At 50.3% G+C, this 21,381-nt stretch overlaps 7 protein-coding genes across 7 annotated transcripts; 3 read left to right on the top strand and 4 right to left on the bottom strand.

Moving 5' to 3' along the window:
- Window positions 1–606: 606 nt before the first annotated feature.
- ACHE_60433S (putative vesicle-mediated transport protein (Imh1)) lies at window positions 607–4,283 on the bottom strand (the record flags this gene model as incomplete). The annotated part of the gene is made up of 4 exons (XM_043281606.1): window positions 607–649; window positions 711–3,675; window positions 3,745–4,174; window positions 4,275–4,283. 4 exons carry the CDS (start codon window positions 4,281–4,283, stop codon window positions 607–609), a joined length of 3,447 nt encoding a protein of 1,148 aa, XP_043139069.1.
- Window positions 4,284–5,268: 985 nt separating this feature from the next.
- Window positions 5,269–6,053, bottom strand: ACHE_60432S (putative short chain dehydrogenase/oxidoreductase; the record flags this gene model as incomplete). Its single annotated transcript, XM_043281605.1, has 2 exons — window positions 5,269–5,948; window positions 6,020–6,053. The coding sequence occupies 2 exons, from the start codon at window positions 6,051–6,053 to the stop codon at window positions 5,269–5,271; spliced, it is 714 nt and encodes a 237-aa protein (XP_043139068.1).
- Window positions 6,054–8,500: 2,447 nt separating this feature from the next.
- On the bottom strand, window positions 8,501–10,852 carry ACHE_60431S (putative gamma-tubulin complex component GCP4; the record flags this gene model as incomplete). Its single annotated transcript, XM_043281604.1, has 1 exon — window positions 8,501–10,852. The coding sequence occupies one exon, from the start codon at window positions 10,850–10,852 to the stop codon at window positions 8,501–8,503; it is 2,352 nt and encodes a 783-aa protein (XP_043139067.1).
- Window positions 10,853–11,716: 864 nt separating this feature from the next.
- ubaA (E1 ubiquitin-activating protein ubaA) lies at window positions 11,717–15,055 on the top strand (the record flags this gene model as incomplete). Its single annotated transcript, XM_043281603.1, has 5 exons — window positions 11,717–11,722; window positions 11,777–11,865; window positions 11,931–12,016; window positions 12,077–14,858; window positions 14,917–15,055. The coding sequence occupies 5 exons, from the start codon at window positions 11,717–11,719 to the stop codon at window positions 15,053–15,055; spliced, it is 3,102 nt and encodes a 1,033-aa protein (XP_043139066.1).
- Window positions 15,056–15,313: 258 nt separating this feature from the next.
- On the top strand, window positions 15,314–16,639 carry ECM4 (glutathione S-transferase family protein; the record flags this gene model as incomplete). Its single annotated transcript, XM_043281602.1, has 4 exons — window positions 15,314–15,451; window positions 15,517–15,685; window positions 15,741–16,006; window positions 16,058–16,639. 4 exons carry the CDS (start codon window positions 15,314–15,316, stop codon window positions 16,637–16,639), a joined length of 1,155 nt encoding a protein of 384 aa, XP_043139065.1.
- Window positions 16,640–17,280: 641 nt separating this feature from the next.
- On the bottom strand, window positions 17,281–19,495 carry ACHE_60428S (calcium-binding mitochondrial carrier protein; the record flags this gene model as incomplete). The annotated part of the gene is made up of 9 exons (XM_043281601.1): window positions 17,281–17,800; window positions 17,859–17,891; window positions 17,941–18,044; window positions 18,105–18,166; window positions 18,230–18,454; window positions 18,725–18,849; window positions 18,919–19,126; window positions 19,216–19,296; window positions 19,366–19,495. 9 exons carry the CDS (start codon window positions 19,493–19,495, stop codon window positions 17,281–17,283), a joined length of 1,488 nt encoding a protein of 495 aa, XP_043139064.1.
- Window positions 19,496–20,121: 626 nt separating this feature from the next.
- ssn8 (cyclin-dependent protein serine/threonine kinase regulator SSN8) lies at window positions 20,122–21,139 on the top strand (the record flags this gene model as incomplete). The annotated part of the gene is made up of 3 exons (XM_043281600.1): window positions 20,122–20,281; window positions 20,335–20,544; window positions 20,601–21,139. The coding sequence occupies 3 exons, from the start codon at window positions 20,122–20,124 to the stop codon at window positions 21,137–21,139; spliced, it is 909 nt and encodes a 302-aa protein (XP_043139063.1).
- Window positions 21,140–21,381: the final 242 nt, after the last annotated feature.

The raw sequence follows: 21,381 nt of genomic DNA, 5'->3' as shown, positions 1-21,381 counted from the left end.
AATTTAAACCCATACTGTCCGTCCCGGACACTAGACAGACTGCACGTACACTGCTCGAAGTAGATCCCCCGGTGCGGCGCGCCAGGATGCGTAGTTGTAGTAGAAAGAGGGCCATGCCGACGGGGGGCTGGGATGGGGCTTTCGGGGGTTGCGTGGGCCGTTATGAGGGCTGTGTAGGCGCTGCCTGGTTTAGGAGAGGGTTTTGAGGAGGGAGTCTCTGGAGTTGCGGTGACTTTGTGGAGGGAGGATTGGTGGGAAGCTAGGTCGAGGATGAATTGGTAAATGATAGGGGCGTCTGGCGGCCTAGTAAGTATGTGTCCAGCGGTGTATTATTTGATGGATTATACACTCGCCCTCCGGCGTCGCCAGGCGAATGTCTGGTTGGTCAGACATGCTTGGTAACTGGTAGACATATAACGTCAGACTTGATATTTCGTGAGACTATCGAGCAATGTGCATCTATTTCAAAGAACTTTCTACGTTAATCGTAACGCCGGTTGCGAGACGTGATGAACCACTGTTATAATCAAATATGCTTCAATGGACACAGTAAAATATACAGAAGACAACAATAGAGTTACAATGACATCAATAACCGTAGACAGCTCATCTGGACGCGATCGCGGACATCCATCGTTGTTCATCAGTCCTGTTATCGTTAGCTTCCACTGTTTCTACTCTGCTGTAGTTCGTTTAGATGGGAGACTCACCGATCAAAATGGAGCAACATCGCCAGCACAGGAATAAGCTGTTTTTGGTAATTCTTATCCCTTTGCTCCAAAAACTGCAAAAGCACGTTCTTCAGATAGATGTAGTCGATATTCGGGCCAGTAGGCGTTTCAGTTCTCCGAACAGACGGACTACGGTCACTAGACGAGACAGGCGTCGCAGACGGCCGTCTTGACCCCGAGTCCATGGACGATCGCGACGACCGCGGCCCTTGACCCAAACGCGCTTCATCCACCAGAGCCCGGTTGGATTTGCGCAGCTTCTCGAGCCGACTGTTCGTCTCCTCGACTGACCGACGCAGCTCAGCTTTCTCCTTCTCCAAGTCGCGAACTTGCTTCTCGCTCTCATCGAGGGAATCGCGCAACCGCGTCATGGCCTGGCGCATCTCGTTCAATTCGCTTGTCGACCGTTCCCATTGACCTTCTAGTTCATCACGACGACGCCTCCAGTCTTTCTGCGAGTGCTCCAGATCTTCTTTGTCGTTTTCGGCAGTGCGCAGGGCCTTTTCAGCTTCGCGGACCTTGCTCTTGAGGTCTTCTAGCTCTCGGGCCCGACGACGACCTTGTGTGCTGGCGTCCTCCTCAGCGCGGTCTCGCTCCTCAATGGCTGCTTCCATTCGTTCCTTGAAGTCGCGGACCTTGCCCTCGGCGCGGCTCTCGATGTCGTTCAGCAAGCGGCGCATCGTCTCGCCTTCGCGGGTGCGCTCACTCAGAAGTCGATGAGCATCGGCCAATTCTTCCTCCAGGCTTTCGCAGCGCTCGCGTGCCTCTTTCATCTGCATACCCATTTCCGCACCTTGGTCGCGCATGCTGTTCATTAGACTTTGGGCGCTGGCATGTTGAGCTGTCTTCAGTTCGATCTCCTCCTTCAGACTGTTGAGTTCCTTGCCCAGCTGGGCGGCTTGTCCCTCGACATCTCGGAGCTTGGTCCGCGCTGATTTCAGTTCATCTTGAGCCTTGGAGAGCTCTGCTGACATCTTCTCCCGCGTCTCAAATGCCTCCTGCTTCTTGCTTTCGGAGTACCTCAAGTCTGACTGAGCAACTGACAATCCTTCTTCAGCCTTCAAACGACTATCAGTCTCCTGTCGGATCTTCTGGTTAAGTGTTTTGATCTCAGAATCTCTGTCGGATATGGTCGACTTGAGGTTCTTCAAATCTGCACGCAAACCATCATGCTTGCTTTCCAAAGATTTCAAGTCAGCCGACTTGCGCGAAAGAGTATCCTGCGTGAACCTGAGTTCAGATGACTCGGATCGCAAGTCCCTCAACTCCGGTTGTAGTTTCTGAAGAGTTTCCCGTAAGTCTGTCATATCCTTGAAGCGGGTAGCAGCTAACTGCTGTGCCGCGGAAAGGTCCGTTTCAAGCGTTGCAGCTCTCGATTTCAAGATCTCGAACTCTTCCTTCAGACCCTTGTGTGCCTTCTCGGAGTCTGCTGACTGGGAGGCAGTGCTAGTGCGCACTTCGGCCAGCTCCTTCTCCAGCTTGGAAATAGTCTCCTCGAGAGCTGTCTTCTCCGCTGAAAGCTCCTTGATCTTGTCCTTTGATTCAACGTGCTCCTGGCCGATGTTGAGCAGATCGTCTCGTAGTGACTCGATTTCTTCTTTCAGGTCTTCCTCGCCCTTGAGCTTGTTACTCAAACGGTCGATGGCTGCTTCCTTCTCTCCAAGTTCACGCGTGAGAGATTCGATCCTCGCCTCCAGTTCGCCGAGTTTCTTAGAGGTTTCGTCAGACTCGGGCTTGGATGGTTTGGTTCCCTCGGGCACCGGAGCAGCAGCGACTGGTGCTGGTTTAGTTTCCTCTCCAGCTTTACCGCCCTTCTTCTTCTTTTTGTTGTTCTTCTTCTTCCCACCTCCGGTATTAGGGGCAGAGGCAGCTGTTTGAGCAGCCTGGGTCTCTAGCTCTGCCTCTAGAGCTGTTTCCGGTTCCTTCGAAGGTGCCAGGCTCTTTCGGAGCTCTTCAAAGTCTGGCTGTTGACCCTTGGTAATTTTGTCCTTGGTCAACTGCCATTCTGCGTTGTCCATCAAGTTACCATCAAGGAAGGTAACGAGACTCTGAAGCTTGTTCAACTCTTCTGTCTTCTCACTGACGTCGGTCTTGAGACTCGAAACTGAAGCTTCGGTTTCCTTGAGCTGGGATTGGAGCTTATCTACCAGACCTTGCAAGACACCCAGTCGCTTCTCACGGTCCTGCTTTTCCGTCTCAGATTCCTCGAGCTTCGAGCTGAGTTGTTTAGACTGATCATCGTTGCCCTCGGATGTCGAGGCTTGTGTGCGAAGCTTCTCTAGTTCTTCGGTCTTCTGTGTCAAGCCTGTCTTGAGCTTCTCGACTTCAGCGTTGGCTTTCACCATCGTAGTCTCTGAGGTTGTTAGTTTAGCCTTCAAGTCGTCGATCTCCGTCTTCTTGGACTTCTTAAGTTCTTCAACCTCGGTGTCCTGTTTGTCCTTGGCCTCACGCAATTCTCCCAGCTCGCGAGTCGCGGTTTCCAGGTTCTGCACCATGCCTTCGGTAGACTCGCGCGCAATAGAAAGGTCACGTTTAAGGTTCTCCGTCTGCGATTTGAGTGTTTCAACCTCCTCCTGTTTCTCCTTCAGCTCGGACTCGATACGTGGAAGTTCGTTATCGAAGGAAAAGAATTCTTCGGTTTCGCCCTCTTTCGTGGTATCCGCATCTTTCGCAGAATCACCAGTCTCTCCTCCCTTCGACGGTGCGTTTTCGTTCTTAGACCTCTGAGCTTCCTCCAATTTCTTCTTGAAGTCATCTCTCTCGGTTGTAATCCGCTTAAGTTCCTCCGTAACCATATCCCCCTTCAAGGAAATCTGGTTCAAGTACTCCGTGAAGGCTTTCGGTTCGCTGATGGACGTCAATGGGGTATTCTCTCTTAAGGCTGCTTCAAATGGTTCGATCGAGAGAACTCGTGAATGCGCGGTTCGGTAAGCTTTCAGGAGGTCTATCATGCGTCGCATATCATTAGCATCATCCCCTTATCTCCCCCATCACCCAAATACAATTGCCCTACCATGATACCGCGTCTCCATCTTATCCAACCTCCTCAACTTCGCCCTAACCTCCGGAGGCAATTCCGACGGCGCCTGGTTCTGACCAGTCCCCTTATCACCAGCAGCCGCCTCCTTCCCACCCGACTCTACTGTAGACGCCTGTTTCTCCCCGACATTCTCATCCGCAGCGCCATCGCCCCCCGTCGCAGGCTCCGGCTGCGGGGTCCCCGATCTAGGCGGTGTATCATCGTCGCCGATAGCAAAATCTGCCTCGAACTCTTTCGGGTCCGGGCCGCGGACGGGCGTTGCGGTGTTGCGGCGGGGGCGCGCAGGTCGTCGGCCGGGGCCTTGGGGCAGGCGGGCGGAGTTGGAGCGGGAGAGGGCTTCTTGGCTTGATTTCTGGCGTGCTTGTTCTTCTGCGATGCGCGAGTCGATCGCGTCGCGGAGGCGCTAGATTTCATGGGAGATTTGTGGTTAGATGGAGTGTTCAAGTAATGCATATATGGCCGTCCGGGGTCGGATTGAACTGGCCAACTGTCCAACAACGTACCTGAAACATGGCCGTGGCAGGCCTGTGGACTGGGACACAGGAAGATCAAATTAAAGAGAGACTGAATATTAGAGGAAAATGCAAGTAAAGAAAAAAAAAAGAGTGAAAAGGGGATAGTAGAGAGGGAAAGAGAGAGTTGGATAAGTGCCGCAACGGAGATGTTGTTCCGTCTTGGGAACACTTCGGCGGCTGTCCGTCGATGAGCGCGGACCAGTCTCATTCCGTGTAGCGCTGGATATCGTTAAGGGTGGTAGGATTTTTTATATTCTTGCTTTTACAATTTCATGCTTCAGCTTGCTCATTTAGGGGTATTGGTCGAATGTGCTGGTCTTCGAGTTCAGTGGCATATAACTAGGCGGGAAATATACATATAGAGTAGGGTATGGCATCGAGCAGACAACCCCAGAGACAAAGAAGACTTGGGCAAAGCGACTTTGAGCATCTTTGGTTGTAATAACAATTCAAGTCAACCATAATCACTTTTCGATTCTACATGTCTTTTCCCAATACAGAGAAAATAAGAGGTTTCGTCTGAATTTTTAACCAAGTCTTCCAGACACAGTCACGAATCGTTGCATCCTTTATAGACATGACACTACATGATCAGATGTTGAGTGCATGCTGTCATCAATTGTGTGTATTGCATCTTCATCAAATTCCAGAAACTCCCAATCCGGCTAAGCAGTAGCATATTAAAATAGTGCATCTCGGTATTATTATACACGAAAGAAAATGGAAAAAGAGAAATTTTCATATGCATCCACTTTTTGACTTTTCGTCGTCCCAAATTCCCATATGTTACTCCTTGTTTGGGGTGTGAACCAAATATGCAAGCCGTTAAGTCACGTATGCTCCGAAGGACTGCACTTTGCATGCGTGATCCTTTCACCAGCAAAACGATGTATCCCTTGCTTTGGCACTACCCCTAGATCACGGATACGGATTGTTCTTCTCAAATCCCTTGTTATCGTCTAGTTGAACAGTCATGGCAGACTCACCATGCAGTGTGGCCACCATCGATGAGCATCGTGCTTCCAGTCATGAAGCTGCTAGCATCACTCAGAGTGAAGAGCGCAGCACCCCGGAATTCCTCTGGCGTAGCCAGTCGCCCGAGCATGTTCTCAGCTTCCCAGACGGCCCGCGCAGCGGGGTTCTGTTGGAAGACCTGCTCAACCATCGGTGTGACAATGTGCCCCGGACATAGACTGTTCACGCGGATACCGTGACGTCCCCATTCCATGGCCAGGGAACGGGCGAGCTGGATAACAGCAGCCTTAGAGGAGTTGTAAACGGGAGAAGTCATGCCCTTGTTGGCGATGAGGCCACTCATGCTAGCAATGAGCAGGATTGAGCCCTTTTGTTGGTAGTTGAACATCTGGCGGGCTGCAGCGGTTGCAGAGTTGAAGACGCCGTTGTAGTTGATCTGCATCACTTCGTTCAAGGCCGTTTGTGAGTGCTCCAGGGCGCTCTGTAGGTAGTTGATTCCGGCAGCAGCAATCAGACCGTCCAGCCGCTGGTTGTTACCGGCAATCTCGGAGAAGACGTTGTTGACTTCGGCATCGTTGCGGACATCGAGGCGGCGGTATTCAAGCAGTCCACCGAATTCCCGTTCTCCATGCTCTTTAGCGGCCATGAATTCGGGATCCGGACTCTCGAGACGGTCCAAGCAGTAGACTGGATTCAAGAAGACTTCAGTTAGCCTTTCTATCCTGTCGCTTCGAAGCTCTGAACGAGATATTAAGTACCTTTGGCGCCGGCCTCCAAAAGCGCTTCAGCCATTGCAAGACCCAGACCTCTGGCACCGCCGGTGATAGCATATACCCGGTCCTCTAGGTCAAATTCTTTGAATCGATTGCCATTCTTGGATCCTTTCACCGAAGCCAACTTGGTCTGGATAGGACTGTAGGGACCGGGGCCAGTGGAGTGTAGCCGGGTAGAAAGAGAGTAAGAGATGGCAACAGAAGGAAACTTCGACCGTGCTGGAGCCAGCACACGGGAGAGTGCGAAAGACATGGTTATGGAGAGGGTATAGAAGAGAGGAGACTACGATAAGGAGCGGATATCGGTGATAGAAAGTGGAACGGAAGAAAAGGAAGAAAATAAGCAAAGAGAAGAGTTGGATGAAAGATGATGGCTCTTACCATCCGCATCGGGGGGTACCTGGGGTTTATAGATCCGGGGAAGGACAAGATGTAGGACTGACCCAAACGAATTCAGCATGCCCCAGAAAGGACCGATAAGCCAGGGTTAGGAAAGAAAAGAAATAATAAAAAAATAAATCGTCCGCGTGATGTCCTAAAAAGGGGTCTAGAGCTGTTCTCACAATGACTTCAAGAATCACTTCAGCGCCAGCATCCACGGAACAAACATCGTCTGCGGACAGACAGATTCGCAACAAACCAAAGAGGTATGCGCGTTTGAAGACATCGTGAGATGTTCCATGTTCCGATTTTACTTTTTTTGTCCCTTTGTCGCTGAAGACGGTAAGAGCGAAAGGGTCACTTGACCGAGGGATGGCGGCCGATCCTTGGTCGATGGATCATGGAATGGTCCACATTGGGGGAAACGGGATTCCCGAGTATGGGGGAGCCGACAGCTTCGCTAACTGTCTAGAGTACAGAGCGGGTACCGCAAAAGTCGGACAGATCTGAATCTCTTGGTCAGCTGCCCATCGGTCCCGACAGCGGTCTGGCAAAATTAGCATGTCGGAGAATTTTTCTCTTTATCTAGGACCCTAGAGATGCACAAACCCACTTGGTGTCGAATCGAGACTCTATACATGTATGCATGTGTGCCGTACGAAGGCCGAGGGGTTGTCCTCTATTGCTGTTGTCGCAAATAACTCAATCCGCGCAAGAACCCCAGAGTGGACCGTGGGGAGCTTCCCCGGTTTTTGCTCCGTGTCTTCCACCGGAAAGGCCTTCCCTGCCAATGACAGCTTCGGCATCGTGGTCATGGTGTAATCTGGCCTACCTTGTCCCATCTGCAACCTATTTTTGACACAGAGCAGACCAGAATTCAACCAGAACCTGGGAAACTGTCAAATAGAACCCGAGCCCAGTGTATGTAACTCCTCCGGTTCCCGGACTCCGTATTGTACTCCTTACTCCTCCTCCACGCTCCCACATTCATAATCCTCCAACACCCCATATTCTCAGAATAGTACAGATTAGGACGGTCATGTGTTCATCTGAAAACAAATGTCGGTGGACTTGCACAAACCCGTCCGTCAAAAAGGAGAAATGGGAGGGAAATAGCGATGTTGCCACAAGGAGTCTCGCATTTCCGAAAAGCGACATCCCGAGCGGATGTTGGTGGAGTATCGTGGCCGGAGCATTCCAAGCGTGTCGCAGAATGGAGACGTGAACGTGATCATAAAGACAATAGTTTTTGTCCTCCTTACACCAATAGGAGCAGGAAGTCAGTCAGCTGTTCTCAGACATAGACATTAGCCAGTTATCCCAGTCATGTTGAAGATCTGTTAACCGTGTGCTGGACTCTCTTCAGGCTTGCTGGTTTCTCGGGTTTCCTCTTTGGGACAGACCAAGTAACCTTGTTAATTTTAATTTTGATTTCTTCTGCAGGAGTGATCATGTGCAGTCTTTGCTTTTTCGAACGCCCTTCTGGAAGGTCATTTGAGCATAAGAGATTTCTTAGCGGTATGCAGGAGTTGAAGTGGTGGTGCTTGGGACTTATGCGAGGCGAGTTGGCAAGTCATGTGCTTCTGTCTCCTCTCCCTCTATCTTGACTATCCCGTCTATCTACCTTCTTGCCCCATATTCTTCTACTTGTAAATTTTGCATTTCCTGCTTATGTCTACTACGAGACGACAAGAATCAGATCAACATTCAAACCAAACGGGTGACGGCATCGTGATTCGAAAATCAACTAATAATCAAACTGAGCCTAGCTCTAGGCAAGAGACAGAAACACAGGATGGGCGTGCAAGTCCTCCATGTCCTACAAGCTAGCTATTGATTTAGTCTGAAGATCTGCAGAATCGCTGCAGAGACAGAGAAGAGCAGTATGATCAATGGAACGTGCTGAGATGATCAGGAATTTTGCAGATGCCTCGATTGGACATACAATGAGTTTGAAAGTAAACATTACATGACATACATAACCGTGCTGTATCCTGGTTTCGTGGATTTCATGAAATAAGCCCTTGAATAGCGAAGGGGGCGGTGTAACGAGCAATAATCAACCGCCAGGCACAAGTTCCAGTATCAAGCTCCGTCGTCGTTGACGTTACCGAAATCCAGCTTCATCAGCAACTGATCAACACCAGCTGCTTTGCGTGGTACATAGTGGTTAGCATTCGGCAACTCCGTACCTCCAATGCCATTATTGTTTAGCGCTGACGACCAGTTCTGATTGGGATTTCTCGCGAGGTCGAACATCCGTCGTCCCTCTCCAGACCGGCTGTCATCGATGTCTCTTAACCGCGCTACAACGTTCTGGATTCCTGCTTTGACTTCCTTCTGTGTGCCATTAAGTTCTCGTAGGACTTCACGCTCTTCGCTAGCGTAGTCTGCCCTCTCGTCGACGACTCCTTCGTCGGTTTCCAGATCCATGTTGCGCTGGATACTTTCCAGCCGGACGACCAGGGCGATGAAGCGGTCAACTCTTGTAAGGAGAGATCGGAGAGCACTTGTGAATGGCGTATCAGTCAGGAACAATGACTGGACGAGAGAGGAAAGATGTCGACGGTGTGCGACTGTCAAAGTTTCTGGGTCGTGGGCAGGTGTAGCATTATGAGTTGATTGACTCAAATCGTCCACAGCAGCAAGATGCGCAGGTGTGAAGCTGGTAATTTCCTTTTGCTTCGACGATGATGCCGTACCCGGTCTGGAACTTGCCCTTGACCCCACGTGAGATGGACCACCCTCAATCCATTCACGGAAATGTTGCCAGGAACAATTGATTACTTCTCCTTGGAAAAAGCTTCCGATCTCAGACAGTACATAAAGGGCCGCACTGCTTGTCGCCCAAATTGGTCTCATTTGAACTATTCGAGCATTGTCTCGGTCTCTACCCCTCTTCAGTCGGTTTTGACCGGCACGCGTACTGCTCCGCGGAGGCCCCCACGGGGAAGGATGGCATCTTCGGATGGATGTGTGTTTCCAGAGATCACTAAGACGTATTTGGGCGCGGCGTATCCCAAGAAGGTAGGAGTGAATTTTTGAATAGACGGAAATATCGGTTGTCGATAGGAATAGATCCATTGGCGGGCGTACTTGGATAGTTAGGAATGTGGGGATAGGGAATAGCAAGTCAGAGAAGGAAATATTGGAAATTTCATCAGCCAGGCCATATCCAGCTGTATCGCGTGAATGACCACCCTTCTTCTGGTCGTCAATAGATAAATGTAATAGATCTCGGGCAAGATCAAGCTTATCGTCCCCCGAATCTTCCGCGTTTTGTAAAGCGTAAAGCTCTGTCCATGCCTTGGCAAGAGTATTCGCCAAATCTCCTGGCTTGAGCCCAACTAGTCCTCCAAGAACTTTCCCTCTCCGATGTCGCTCACTTGTGCGAGCGTCTGCAAGCGCCACGAGAGCAGTTACAAACTCGCCGCGTTGCAACAACATGAAATCATGAAGGACAGATAGCATCTCGAGGATCTTCGGCAGCGGAAGTAACTTGGAAAGTGTACTCTGTGATAATGCTAGTCGTATAGCGTTTACGGCGTTGGATAGCTTCGAACTGGACATGGGCGACTCTAACGCCGCAAGGCTCTCGATATGCTCCGCATGCAAAGTAACGGGAGATGTTAGTAGACTTGTAGACCTGCCCGTTGAAGACGCTTTGCGCTTCGCTCTAATATGATTCAAAGATTTTCCAATGAACAAGATGGATGATGCTGTGCTTGCAGAGATAAATTTCGGTAGCCGGTCCGCATGCATCGCAAATTGCGTTACGCCAGAATCGTCACCGTCGTTGGTGTTGGTGTCATCCTCCTGAATGAAAAAGTCGTCTTTGCCAAATGTCGGCAGAGTTCCATGCAACAGCCACATCGAAAGCTGCCTCATCCATGCCCGTTCCGCTGCCGTAACCAATTGTAACGCCATCTCCTCCAGGTCAGCATATCCAGTTTGTGACTCCGCTCGAAGGTGATCGATCAGCGCAGCACCCGTGCAGCCTCGATAGGATTTCTTATGCTCTGGATAGACGAATCGAGCCACTTCCCATAGCCATTCCAATCGTCGGGTCCATGGAGCAAATTCGCCCACGATTGTCGACAATGGCACGATACCGTATCCGCCGACATATCCGCTATCCTCGACCAAGATCGCCTTCTCCACCTCGAGTATTTTCTTTTGGAATTCAGCCAGATGTTCCGTAACAATCGCAGTTGATACGGCTCGGCAGATGACAGATGGATGCGACGAGGAGATTACCGAAGTATGGTTTCGCAGTCGGACATGCAACCGGCTCAGTCGCGCGAGGGATGTGAGGAGGGCTTTCTCGGGAGGTGCCAGGAGCGGAAAAGCATCTTGAATGACGCCATCCTCCTCACCCTGGAGGGCGAAGAGGGGCGACGGCTGGCCGGAGAGGGAAAGGAGGATCTCGTGGAGCATTCTATTTCAGATTCTCTATCGATTGGTTCCTGCGTTAATTGACTGGTGCGGTGTATCAACCGGCGACGCAGGACCTACTCCAGCGATAAATTGTTATCAGCCTTTGACTTCCGACGTTGCCAGTACAATAGTCCACGACCCAGAAGTTCGTATCGGCACATATGAAAGAACAGGTTGAATACCTGCGTCACGGTTGCCGTTGTCGTTATCGCGTGTAATGAGCGCGTCGGAGATGCGGCGGAAGTCGAACTGAAGCAGTAACGGTGAATTCCTCTTCACAGCAACAGCGCAAACAAGGGATCAATTGCCAATGCGTGTTCTCATAATGGCATCCACCTCCCACACCGTCAGCAATAGAACATATATCGCATATAGCAAAAAGATAAGTCTCTCTTAAGGCTGTCGTGGGGCAGTTGCTAATCAGCACGTGCCTCGGGCTGAGTCAGCACGTAGCAACTGGTCCCTCTCTCTTACGTCGCTGTTCTCTTTTCTCTCGCTCTCCATCGCTTTCTCTCTTCTTTTGTCGTTTTACCATTTCTTGTCGTCTTTGCTTTCACGCTCTCCCACTGTTACTCTTGTATAGTATCTCCACTGATCTCGAGTACGCTATAACGTCGTACTGTTGACCACTCTTACCCCTCTTCGTTCCTGTGATTCGAATAGCTCCCCCGGGAAGCTCTGGACAACTAGATATACATCCCTCTTTCGTAACGCCAGGTGGAAAGTCTTGCTTGGAGGCAAGGCTTTCTCTCGGAAAAGCCGTTCACCATTCCTTCCAGTATCCCTGTTCGTGAAGCTTCGCAGCTGGGAAAGCGAAGAGCATCGGGCGACGACACGGCATCTACACCAGAGACGAAAAAAATCATGACGGTATGCTGGACGGTCTAGTTGGTATCAATAGAATTAGGGCTGACGATGTGGTAGGACGCTAAGATGCAAGTGGACAACCCACAGGAAACTGTGGAGGCGATCAAGCACGGGGAGATCGACGAGTCTCTTTATAGTCGGCAGCTGTAAGTGTTTGGAAGCTCCATTGGTGGCGGGAAGGACCAGTTACTGATGAGGTTCTCGCTTATAGGTACGTGCTTGGTCATGAAGCTATGAAGCGTATGGGCTCTTCGAATGTCCTCATTGTCGGATTGAAGGGTCTGGGTGTTGAGATTGGTAAGTCGTCATACGGCCAGAGTTGAGATTTGCATTGTCCTTCTAATCGTTTGAATGCAGCCAAGAACATTGCCCTCGCTGGTGTCAAGTCCCTTACCCTCTACGACCCCGCTCCCGTTGCCATCTCAGACCTCTCCTCCCAGTTCTTCCTGCAGCCCCAAGATGTCGGCAAGCCGCGCGCCGAAGCGACTGCTCCAAGAGTAGCGGAACTGAACTCCTATGTCCCCGTCACGGTCCACGGAGGCGGAAAGCTCTCAGACAACCTCGAACAACTTAAGCGTTACCAAGCGGTGGTTCTCACCTTGACGCCTCTGAAGGAGCAGCTTGCGATTGCCGACTTCTGCCACAAGAACGGTATCTACCTCACGATCACAGACACGTTTGGTCTTTTTGGATACCTCTTCAATGATTTCGGAAAGAACTTCACCGTCGGCGATCCCACCGGTGAAGAACCCGTGAGCGGAATCGTGGCGGACATTGCTGAGGATGGTCTGGTGTCAGCATTGGATGAGAGCAGACACGGTCTTGAAGATGGAGACTTCGTAACGTTTACCGAAGTCAAGGGTTTAGAGGGCTTGAACAGCTCTAATCCTCGGAAGGTGACCGTCAAGGGCCCCTACACGTTCAGCATCGGTGATGTTTCCGGCCTTGGCTCGTACCAGGGCGGCGGTATCTTTACGCAAGTCAAGATGCCCAGATTTGTCGACTTTGAGTCGCTTGATCAGCAAATCAAGAAGCCGGAACTCATGGTTTCCGACTTCGCCAAATTCGATCGGCCGCAGCAGCTGCATATTGGTATCCAAGCCCTGCATAAATTCGCAGAAAACCATGATGGCCAACTTCCTCGTCCTCACAACGAGAGTGACGCTCAGGAGGTTATCAAGATCGCAAATGATCTTGCATCAAGCCAGGAGGAGAAGGTGGAATTGGATGACAAGGTTATCAAAGAACTGGCCTATCAAGCCCGTGGTGACCTGAATCCCTTGGCTGCGTTGTTTGGAGGTCTTGTTGCCCAGGAAATCCTCAAGGCTGTGTCAGGCAAATTCAACCCAGTTAGTCAATGGCTCTACTTTGACTCTTTAGAGTCGCTCCCTGCGTCTATTACTCGGTCCGAAGAGAGCTGCAAGCCGCTTGGAACCCGCTATGATGGACAGATCGCCGTTTTTGGAAAGGAATTCCAGGAGAAGATTGCCAATACCAAGCAGTTTCTTGTTGGCGCAGGAGCTATCGGTTGCGAAACCTTGAAGAACTGGGCCATGCAGGGTTTGGGAACTGGTCCCAACGGCAAAGTCTTTGTTACTGATATGGATCAAATCGAGAAGAGCAACCTCAACCGGCAATTCCTTTTCCGTACTAAGGATGTCGGAAGATTGAAGAGTGAATGCGCTTCTGCTGCCGTGCAGGCCATGAACCCTGAGCTGGAAGGGAAGATCGTTACACTCCGGGACCGTGTTGGACCAGACACCGAACACATCTTCAACGAAGAATTCTGGGAGGGCCTCGACGGCATTACCAATGCTCTGGATAACGTCGACGCAAGAACCTACGTTGACCGTCGCTGCGTCTTCTTCCGGAAGCCCCTGCTCGAGAGTGGAACCCTTGGCACCAAGGGCAACACTCAGGTTGTCCTTCCCCGGATCACCGAATCCTATTCAAGCTCCCAGGACCCTCCGGAGAAGACCTTCCCCATGTGTACTTTGAAGAGTTTCCCCAACCGAATCGAGCACACTATCGCTTGGGCTCGGGATCTTTTCCAGACTTACTTCGTTGGGCCACCGGAGGCTGTCAACTTGTACCTGTCTCAGCCTAACTACATTGAGCAGACGCTCAAGCAGGCTGGCAATGAGAAGCAGACCCTGGAGAACCTCCGTGATTTCTTGGTTACAGACAAGCCATTGACCTTCGATGACTGCATTATGTGGGCTCGCCACCAGTTCGAGGCCCAATACAACAATGCAATTCAGCAATTGTTGTACAACTTCCCCAAAGACTCGAAGACATCTACCGGTCAGCCTTTCTGGTCTGGTCCTAAGCGTGCGCCGACGCCTCTGAAGTTTGACAGCACGAACCCCACCCATTTCGGCTTCGTCGTTGCGGCCGCGAACCTTCACGCCTTCAACTACGGCATCAAGAATCCCGGTGCGGACAAGGGATACTACCGCAAGATTGTGGATAACATGATAATTCCCGAATTCACACCTAGTTCCAGCGTCAAGATTCAGGCAGACGAAAACGAGCCCGATCCGAATGCTCAGCCCGCTGGACCCAGCGATGACAACGACGAAATCCAGAAACTCGTCAGCTCTCTTCCATCGCCTAAGTCGCTTGCCGGCTTCCGCCTCACCCCAGTGGAATTCGAAAAAGACGATGATACTAACCACCACATCGACTTCATTACGGCTGCTAGCAACCTCCGTGCGGATAACTACGAAATCCCTCAGGCGGACCGACACAAGACCAAGTTCATCGCGGGTAAGATCATTCCTGCTATTGCCACGGCCACTGCGCTCGTTACTGGATTGGTCTCGCTGGAGAACTACAAGATCATCGATGGCAAGGACGATATTGAGCAATACAAGAACGGTTTTGTGAACATTGCTCTTCCTTTCCTTGGCTTCAGTGAGCCCATCGGCAGCCCCAAGGGCAAGTACATGGGTAAGCAGGGTGAAGTGTCCATTGACCAGATCTGGGATCGCTTTGAGGTCGACGATATCCCATTGCAGGACTTCCTCAAGTACTTCTCCGATCTGGGCTTGGAGGTGAGCATGGTTAGCTCGGGTGTTAGCTTGCTCTACGCTAGCTTCTACCCTCCAGCGAAACTGAAAGACCGTCTTCCTTTGCCGTATGTATCTCCTTCTTTCTTCCTGTGACTTGACTCTGGCTAACATTTATTTCTACAGGATGAGCAAGCTGGTGGAGACCATCAGCAAGAAGCCAGTTCCCGAACACCAGAAGAACATCATCTTTGAGGTGACAGCTGAGGATCAGAACGAGGAGGATGTTGAGATTCCGTATGTGATGGTGAAGCTGAGGAAGTAAATCACACGCGCTACAGTTGAACGCGTATTAATGTAACGAACGGGTCTCCGACTTTTCCTATGAGTTTTGTCATGTTTTTTATAAGCACATAGCAATTATATTTGAGGTTCTTGATAAATCCGTTTTACTCCGTACTTATCAGTGGAGACCCTGCTTTGTCAGGGTTATGCGATCTCTCCGTAATCAACGTCATCGCCTCCCCCGCCGCAATTATTTCAAGCCTTAATCCCCGGCCACTACGTTATTCTCTCTTTTCTCATGTTCTCTGCACTTCTCCGAACCCAGCAGGTTTCTCGTCATATCACACATCCTCGGGTTGTCTCAGCAGGGTTCCTTGCGCTATATCCGACTCGCTCCATCACCCCTCAGTTCACTTCAGCAACACGCAACATGGCAGTAAGTTCCTCCCCCGAAGTTCGAAGTCAATTTCCTATGCTAAGCTTCCTACTTGTACCCTATAGACTGGAAGCTCTGGCAAGATCACAGACTGGGTGAACCCCAACGACAAGTCCGGCGAATTCAAGCGCCAGCAGTCCGTGTTCCGAAACTGGATCTCCAGAGAATCTGGCGCGGAATTCCCCCCTGAGAAGGGCCGCTATCATCTCTATGTATCTTACGCTTGTCCTTGGGGTATACCATCCTGCTTACAGATCCGAGGATGAATGCGATCGCTAATATGCCGCAGCGCACCGGACATTGATCACAAGAAAGCTCAAGGGCCTCGAGGACTTCATCTCGTACACCTCTGTGCATTGGCATCTAGGAGAGAAGGGCTGGCGCTTCGTGACTGCCGATGAGAAATTGCCTGGAGCGAACACCACCCCGGACCCATTGCACGCCGATGTCTCGCACCTCCGCGACATCTACTTCGCGCAGGACCCGGAATACGCGGGCCGGTTCACAGTCCCTGTGCTCTATGATAAGAAGGCCAAGAAGATCGTGAGCAACGAGGTATTTATCTATTACACAAAACCATCATTCTCGGATAACTGATCGCAACAGAGCTCCGAAATCATCCGCATGCTCTACTACGAATTCGACGACCTCCTGCCCACTCAATACAAATCCATTGACCTCTACCCGCCCTCCCTCCGCCCCGAAATCGAATCCACAAACGAATGGACCTACAACGACGTCAACAACGGCGTCTACAAATCTGGCTTCGCAACAACCCAAGAAGCCTACGAGCGCGCCGTAACAACCCTCTTCTCCTCTCTCGACAAGATCGAATCCCACCTCTCGTCCTCGGTAACTCCCGAAAGGCCCTTCTATTTCGGCTCCAATATCACAGAGGCGGATATCAGGTTGTTTACGACGATTATCCGGTTCGACCCTGTGTATGTGCAGCATTTCAAGTGTAATATCCGGGATATTCGCTCTGGGTATCCGGCTATTCATCGCTGGGTGAGGGGCTTGTATTGGGATGTTCCTGCGTTCCGGGAAACAACGGACTTTGAGCATATCAAGTTCCATTATACGAAGAGTCATAAGCAGATTAATCAGTTTAGTATTACGCCTGTGGGGCCGGTGCCGGATATTCTGCCCAAGGATGAGGAGGTTAGGGCGGTTGCTGCGCGGAAGTAATAATCATTCGATGGAAAGAAAGGCTGGATACTTCGGAATGTATGCTCGAACTGATAGACAGTTTTTGAATTTCTATTTACATAGCTCTATCTGGGTGAATGCTGCCACACAGCAGTCCTGAATAAGTACAATACAACGCATCTCAAACAAAGACAGATAAACCATCCTCCTGAAGTTTTACAGGGACATTAGAAGCAAATACCAAAAAACGAAGATGTCAAAAAGTATAAAAAAGAGGGGGGAAAAAAAAAAAAACTCCGCAGCATGCATACATTCGTTCCCACACGACGCCTCGCCATGCTAGTGTGGTGCTCAATGTCCTGACCTTTTTTTCAAGATACCTTCGAGGTATCGATATATTATAGATCTCAAGATGAATGCTCCTGATAAGGTGATGCGGAGCTTGCGGGATGTCGAAAATCATGTCGCAAACAGAACGAGAAACAGATCGTGGATCGTCAGTTGTAGCCGTGAATAAGGCAATGGGCTTTATGGGTATCTTGACGAGAATATTCAAGGTCAGATCAAGTATAGAACAGAAGAGAGAGAAAAAAAATGAATAATGAAGATAAAAGCAGAAAAAACTCCGGTTATGTGCAATAATAATGTAGAGCTGTACCAGTAAGCTCGAGCGCTGGCTATCACTTCAAGCCGAGGAATCTCTTCGAATTTTCATATACAACGTAGCTGATCGAAACCGCCGGTACAACTTTCAGGAGATTGGGCGTAATTCCCTTGTAGAGCCCTCGTGGGCCTTCGGTTTGAAGTGTTTTGCGAGCGACATCGCCGATGCTATTATACGTAGCAGGATGGAGAATTGTTCCCTGAGCTTGGAGTCTCGTCCGGAGAACATTGAGTGGATAGACGACAGATGCACCGAATGCTCCACTGAATGCGCCAATGGCTCCTGTCGTGAAGTTGTTCAGAGGAACATCGTCCTCATGGCAATGGTTGAGACGGGCCTTTCGGCCGATTAGGGCCCGTTTGAGGTATTCGAATGTGGTCAAGTCGATCGCAGCGTAGGGGAACATGCCCACAAGGCCGAGGGGCAGTCCGCGGAAGAATCCGAGTATGCCGTTTGTCTTAATCACTTTTTTTGCCGTCGCTGCTATTAAGCGGTTTCCTTTCAGACCACCTTCGACCGTTTCGCATTGCATCCGACTGTCGAACCGATCAGTTATGAAATTCGAATGGACGGTAAAGGCCGGGTAGAACTTACAACTTTAATGTGTCAAGAGGGTAGACGAAGCATCTACAAATAATTAGACTATGATGCAATTGCCAATATAGCGCGAACTTACTGAGCAACCATTCCACCGCATCCTCCTGACAGGAACTGCGATACCGGCATGAGCTTTTTAGGGTCATTGTGACCTTCAAGTCGAGCAAATGCACGTTTTGCGGACTGTTATATGTTAGTTCATCCGCGACCGAAAGGTTATTGTTCTTGGATTGGCAATCAGACCTCATAGGCTCCAAACTTGATAGCCGATTCGGGCATGACCTTGGCCACGTTTAACCCGTTCCCTGTCCATCATCAGCACGTCCATCCAACCAGCCAACCAGAGGTTATCACGCATGTAAACTTACCTGCGAACAAACTCCGGATTCCACCTGCACGCCACAGCTCCTTCATGGCATCAACGAGCGTCCTTGATGCACTTCCCGCTGCTTGCAATGGAGCACCCTCTTTCGCCGCACGCACGGCCGTTGATTTCACGCCAGTCTGAGCGATGAGATAGACTTTGAGTCGGTCCAAAGGCGCGGTGGCTGTTCTCGATACGACGCCTGCGATACCACCCGCAACGAAGTAACCTAATTGAGGAGTGTTTTCGGTCAACTTCCGTTCATAATATCGAAAGGACATCCACATGGCGACACTCCTGGGTATGGGCAGCCATTCCAGCTCGAACTCATTGTCTAGAGGAACAGAGACATCTTTTAATGCGACCGTTGACTTTGAGATCTCGCCGGATTCCGCGTGGGCTATTGGGATGAGGGACGCCAAAGCGTGCAGAGGAAGAATATTGTACAAAAGGTTCTTGATGGCCAAAAGATAACGTCTAGGAAACAAGTGGTCTGTACCTAAACCCTGCAGATCATTGATGTTGACATCTCCTTCCGGGTTTAGATTTCCCGTGGCCGTATAGTATGAGAGAATAGCGCGCAGGTCGGGGGATGAGCGAGAGGGCATAAAGAGTAGGAAATCCCTAGAGGTCCCATTAATGGTTCTTAGCCAATGTCGAACAATTGTTTGGAAGAGTCCGGTATCTACCCACCTCCATTCCTCATAGGTGATAACGCCATCTTTATTCTTATCCACATCCGTAAAGAACTCGTTCAATTTGGCGCTCGAGACGGTCACCCCGGACTTGGAAAAGGCAACCTTGAGATCGGCTTTATCGATTTCGCCGTTGTTATTGCGGTCAATGCTTTGGAAAAGTCTCCACAGTCCGCTCTCCGTATGGTCGACAAAGGCCCGAAATTCTGAGGACGATTAGGTGGATAAGGAAAAGCTGGCGGGAAGGCCAGTTACGCTCGCGCAAGGCGACAAAGGAACAACGTGGTGACCTTACCAGAGAAGTCAATGTGTCCATCCCCGTTGGTATCGACAGCCACTAGAATACTCCGTAGCATATCATCCGCATTTTTAAGTGCTGAAGGAAGGAAACCATCGAGTCAGTCAGCTGGCAACGGAGATCGGAAGTAATGACGGCGAAGCTCACGGTGATCGATCTTCTTCAGCCCCCTTTTCAACCCATTGAGATCAATATGCCCTTCCTTCCGGGCGCCCAAGGTCTCCCACAGCTTAGCAATTCTCTGATCACGGTCATTTTTCGATTCGTTGGGTGTCATATTCGATATTTGAAGCTTTTCCGATGTTTGCTTATCACACGCCCGTCATTATTTTTCTCGGGAGAGAAAGGACGGTTTCACGATCGTAGGATGTCCCTGTCGCAGCAGGGGAGAGCCGGGAGCGGTGTGGTAATGAACTGTGCATCGAATCTAAATAGCTGAGTCGACAAGAAGGGAGGATCTGCTTATCCCAACTGCACCCCGGAAGTTTCCATGAGAAATCAAGCCGCGATGATTTGCTTTGCGCTTGACGACATGGTCGGATAAACTATAGTCACCGGGCCGGCGGCACGGGACCTGAAGGGCCCAGCCCTACCATTCCCGATCGGGCAGGTCTTGAGAGAGCCGCCCGATCACCGCTCTGGCGTACATGTGTTTATCCGGAGGAACAGCCCACGTTGATGAGAGAGGCATACCAGTTGAAGTAGCCCTGGAGGCTCTTGTCAGTATCAAATTGAACAAGGTGAGTTTCAGTACTGTTGGTATTGTCATGTCATGGAACTGACGGAGAATGTCTAGACCGCTTATTCCGCAATTCTCCGGAGTATACCTCCATTATCATGAATAGATCAGTGCTCCCTATTTGAGACTGATTTAAAGGGAAATATACGGTCTCTGCTACCATTATGGCTGCCAATTATTGGGCATCGACCCAGCGTCGACATTGGCTTTTCACCCGAGAGAAATTGGCGGAAGTGCGCGACAAGCAGCGCGAAAAGGACATGGTTGCGCATACGCAGTTCCCTTTGCCAGATCAAAGGATGCTCAACATATATTTCAGTCAGCGTGAGCTCTGACAGAATGATGCAAGGTTTTGAGTTGAATCTAATGCTTCACAGAACTCACAAAGCTCGGGAAGAAGATGTCAACCAGACAGCAAGCCCTAGCCACGGCCCAGATCTACATCAAACGATACTACACGAAGAACGAGATTCGACATACAAACCCTTATCTTGTGCTTGCGACTGCGTTCTACCTTGCCTGTAAAATGGAGGAGTGTCCTCAACACATTCGGCTTGTAGTTGGTGAGGCTCGAAGTCTCTGGCCAGGTATGTATTTCGATGATTGTCTTTATTCACAAGCAGCTATTACTAACAGTCCATAGATTTCATCGCACCGGATGTCTCCAAAGTAGGAGAATGCGAATTCTCCTTGATATCCGAGATGAGCTCACAGATGATCGTGCATCATCCATACCGAACCCTCACCGAACTCCAACGAGAACTAGCCCTCACCTCGGACGAAGTCGCCCTCGCATGGTCGGTAATCAACGACCATTATCTCACTGATCTTCCACTACTCCACGCGCCCCATGTCATCGCAGTAATGGCCATCATCGTTGCTGTCGTATTCAAACCCAGTCAAGCCGGTTTTCACGGCTCTGCAGCGCCAGCTTTAGCCGGTGCCATGAGGGAAGGTGGTATGAATATGCTCACAGCACTGGGCGATAAAAGTGGCAGTGGTCCTCCTCCCCGAATCCAGAAGCTTATCGGATGGCTTTCCGAGAGCGAAGTCGATATTCCTGCTGTTGTCGAGTGTACGCAGGAGCTTGTGTCTTTGTATGAGCTTTGGGAGCAATATAGCGAGAAGAATTGCAAGGAGCTTCTTGCAAGAATGGTCAAGACGCAGCACCTGGACAAATGAACCATGTTTGGGAGCGATTGGTGAATCGATTAGGGAAGATCCATAGCCAGATCCACGGTACTTCGACTTAAGCTGTGATTCGTAAGGCACTGTTACAGCCACCACGCTATTTCCTTCTCAGATCACATGGCCTGGTTCATAAACTCAGGCTACGGACAATTGAGTTTATCAAGTCCTTATGGTCAGCTATTCCTTGGTTCCTAGCCGGCGCAAATGTCCTACTTGCAAATTTTATAGTCCAT

The sequence above is a fragment of the Aspergillus chevalieri genome, chromosome 6, assembly GCF_016861735.1.
Source record: "Aspergillus chevalieri M1 DNA, chromosome 6, nearly complete sequence".
Classification (NCBI taxonomy): domain Eukaryota; kingdom Fungi; phylum Ascomycota; class Eurotiomycetes; order Eurotiales; family Aspergillaceae; genus Aspergillus; species Aspergillus chevalieri.
This window is presented reverse-complemented; position numbering and strand designations above follow the sequence as displayed.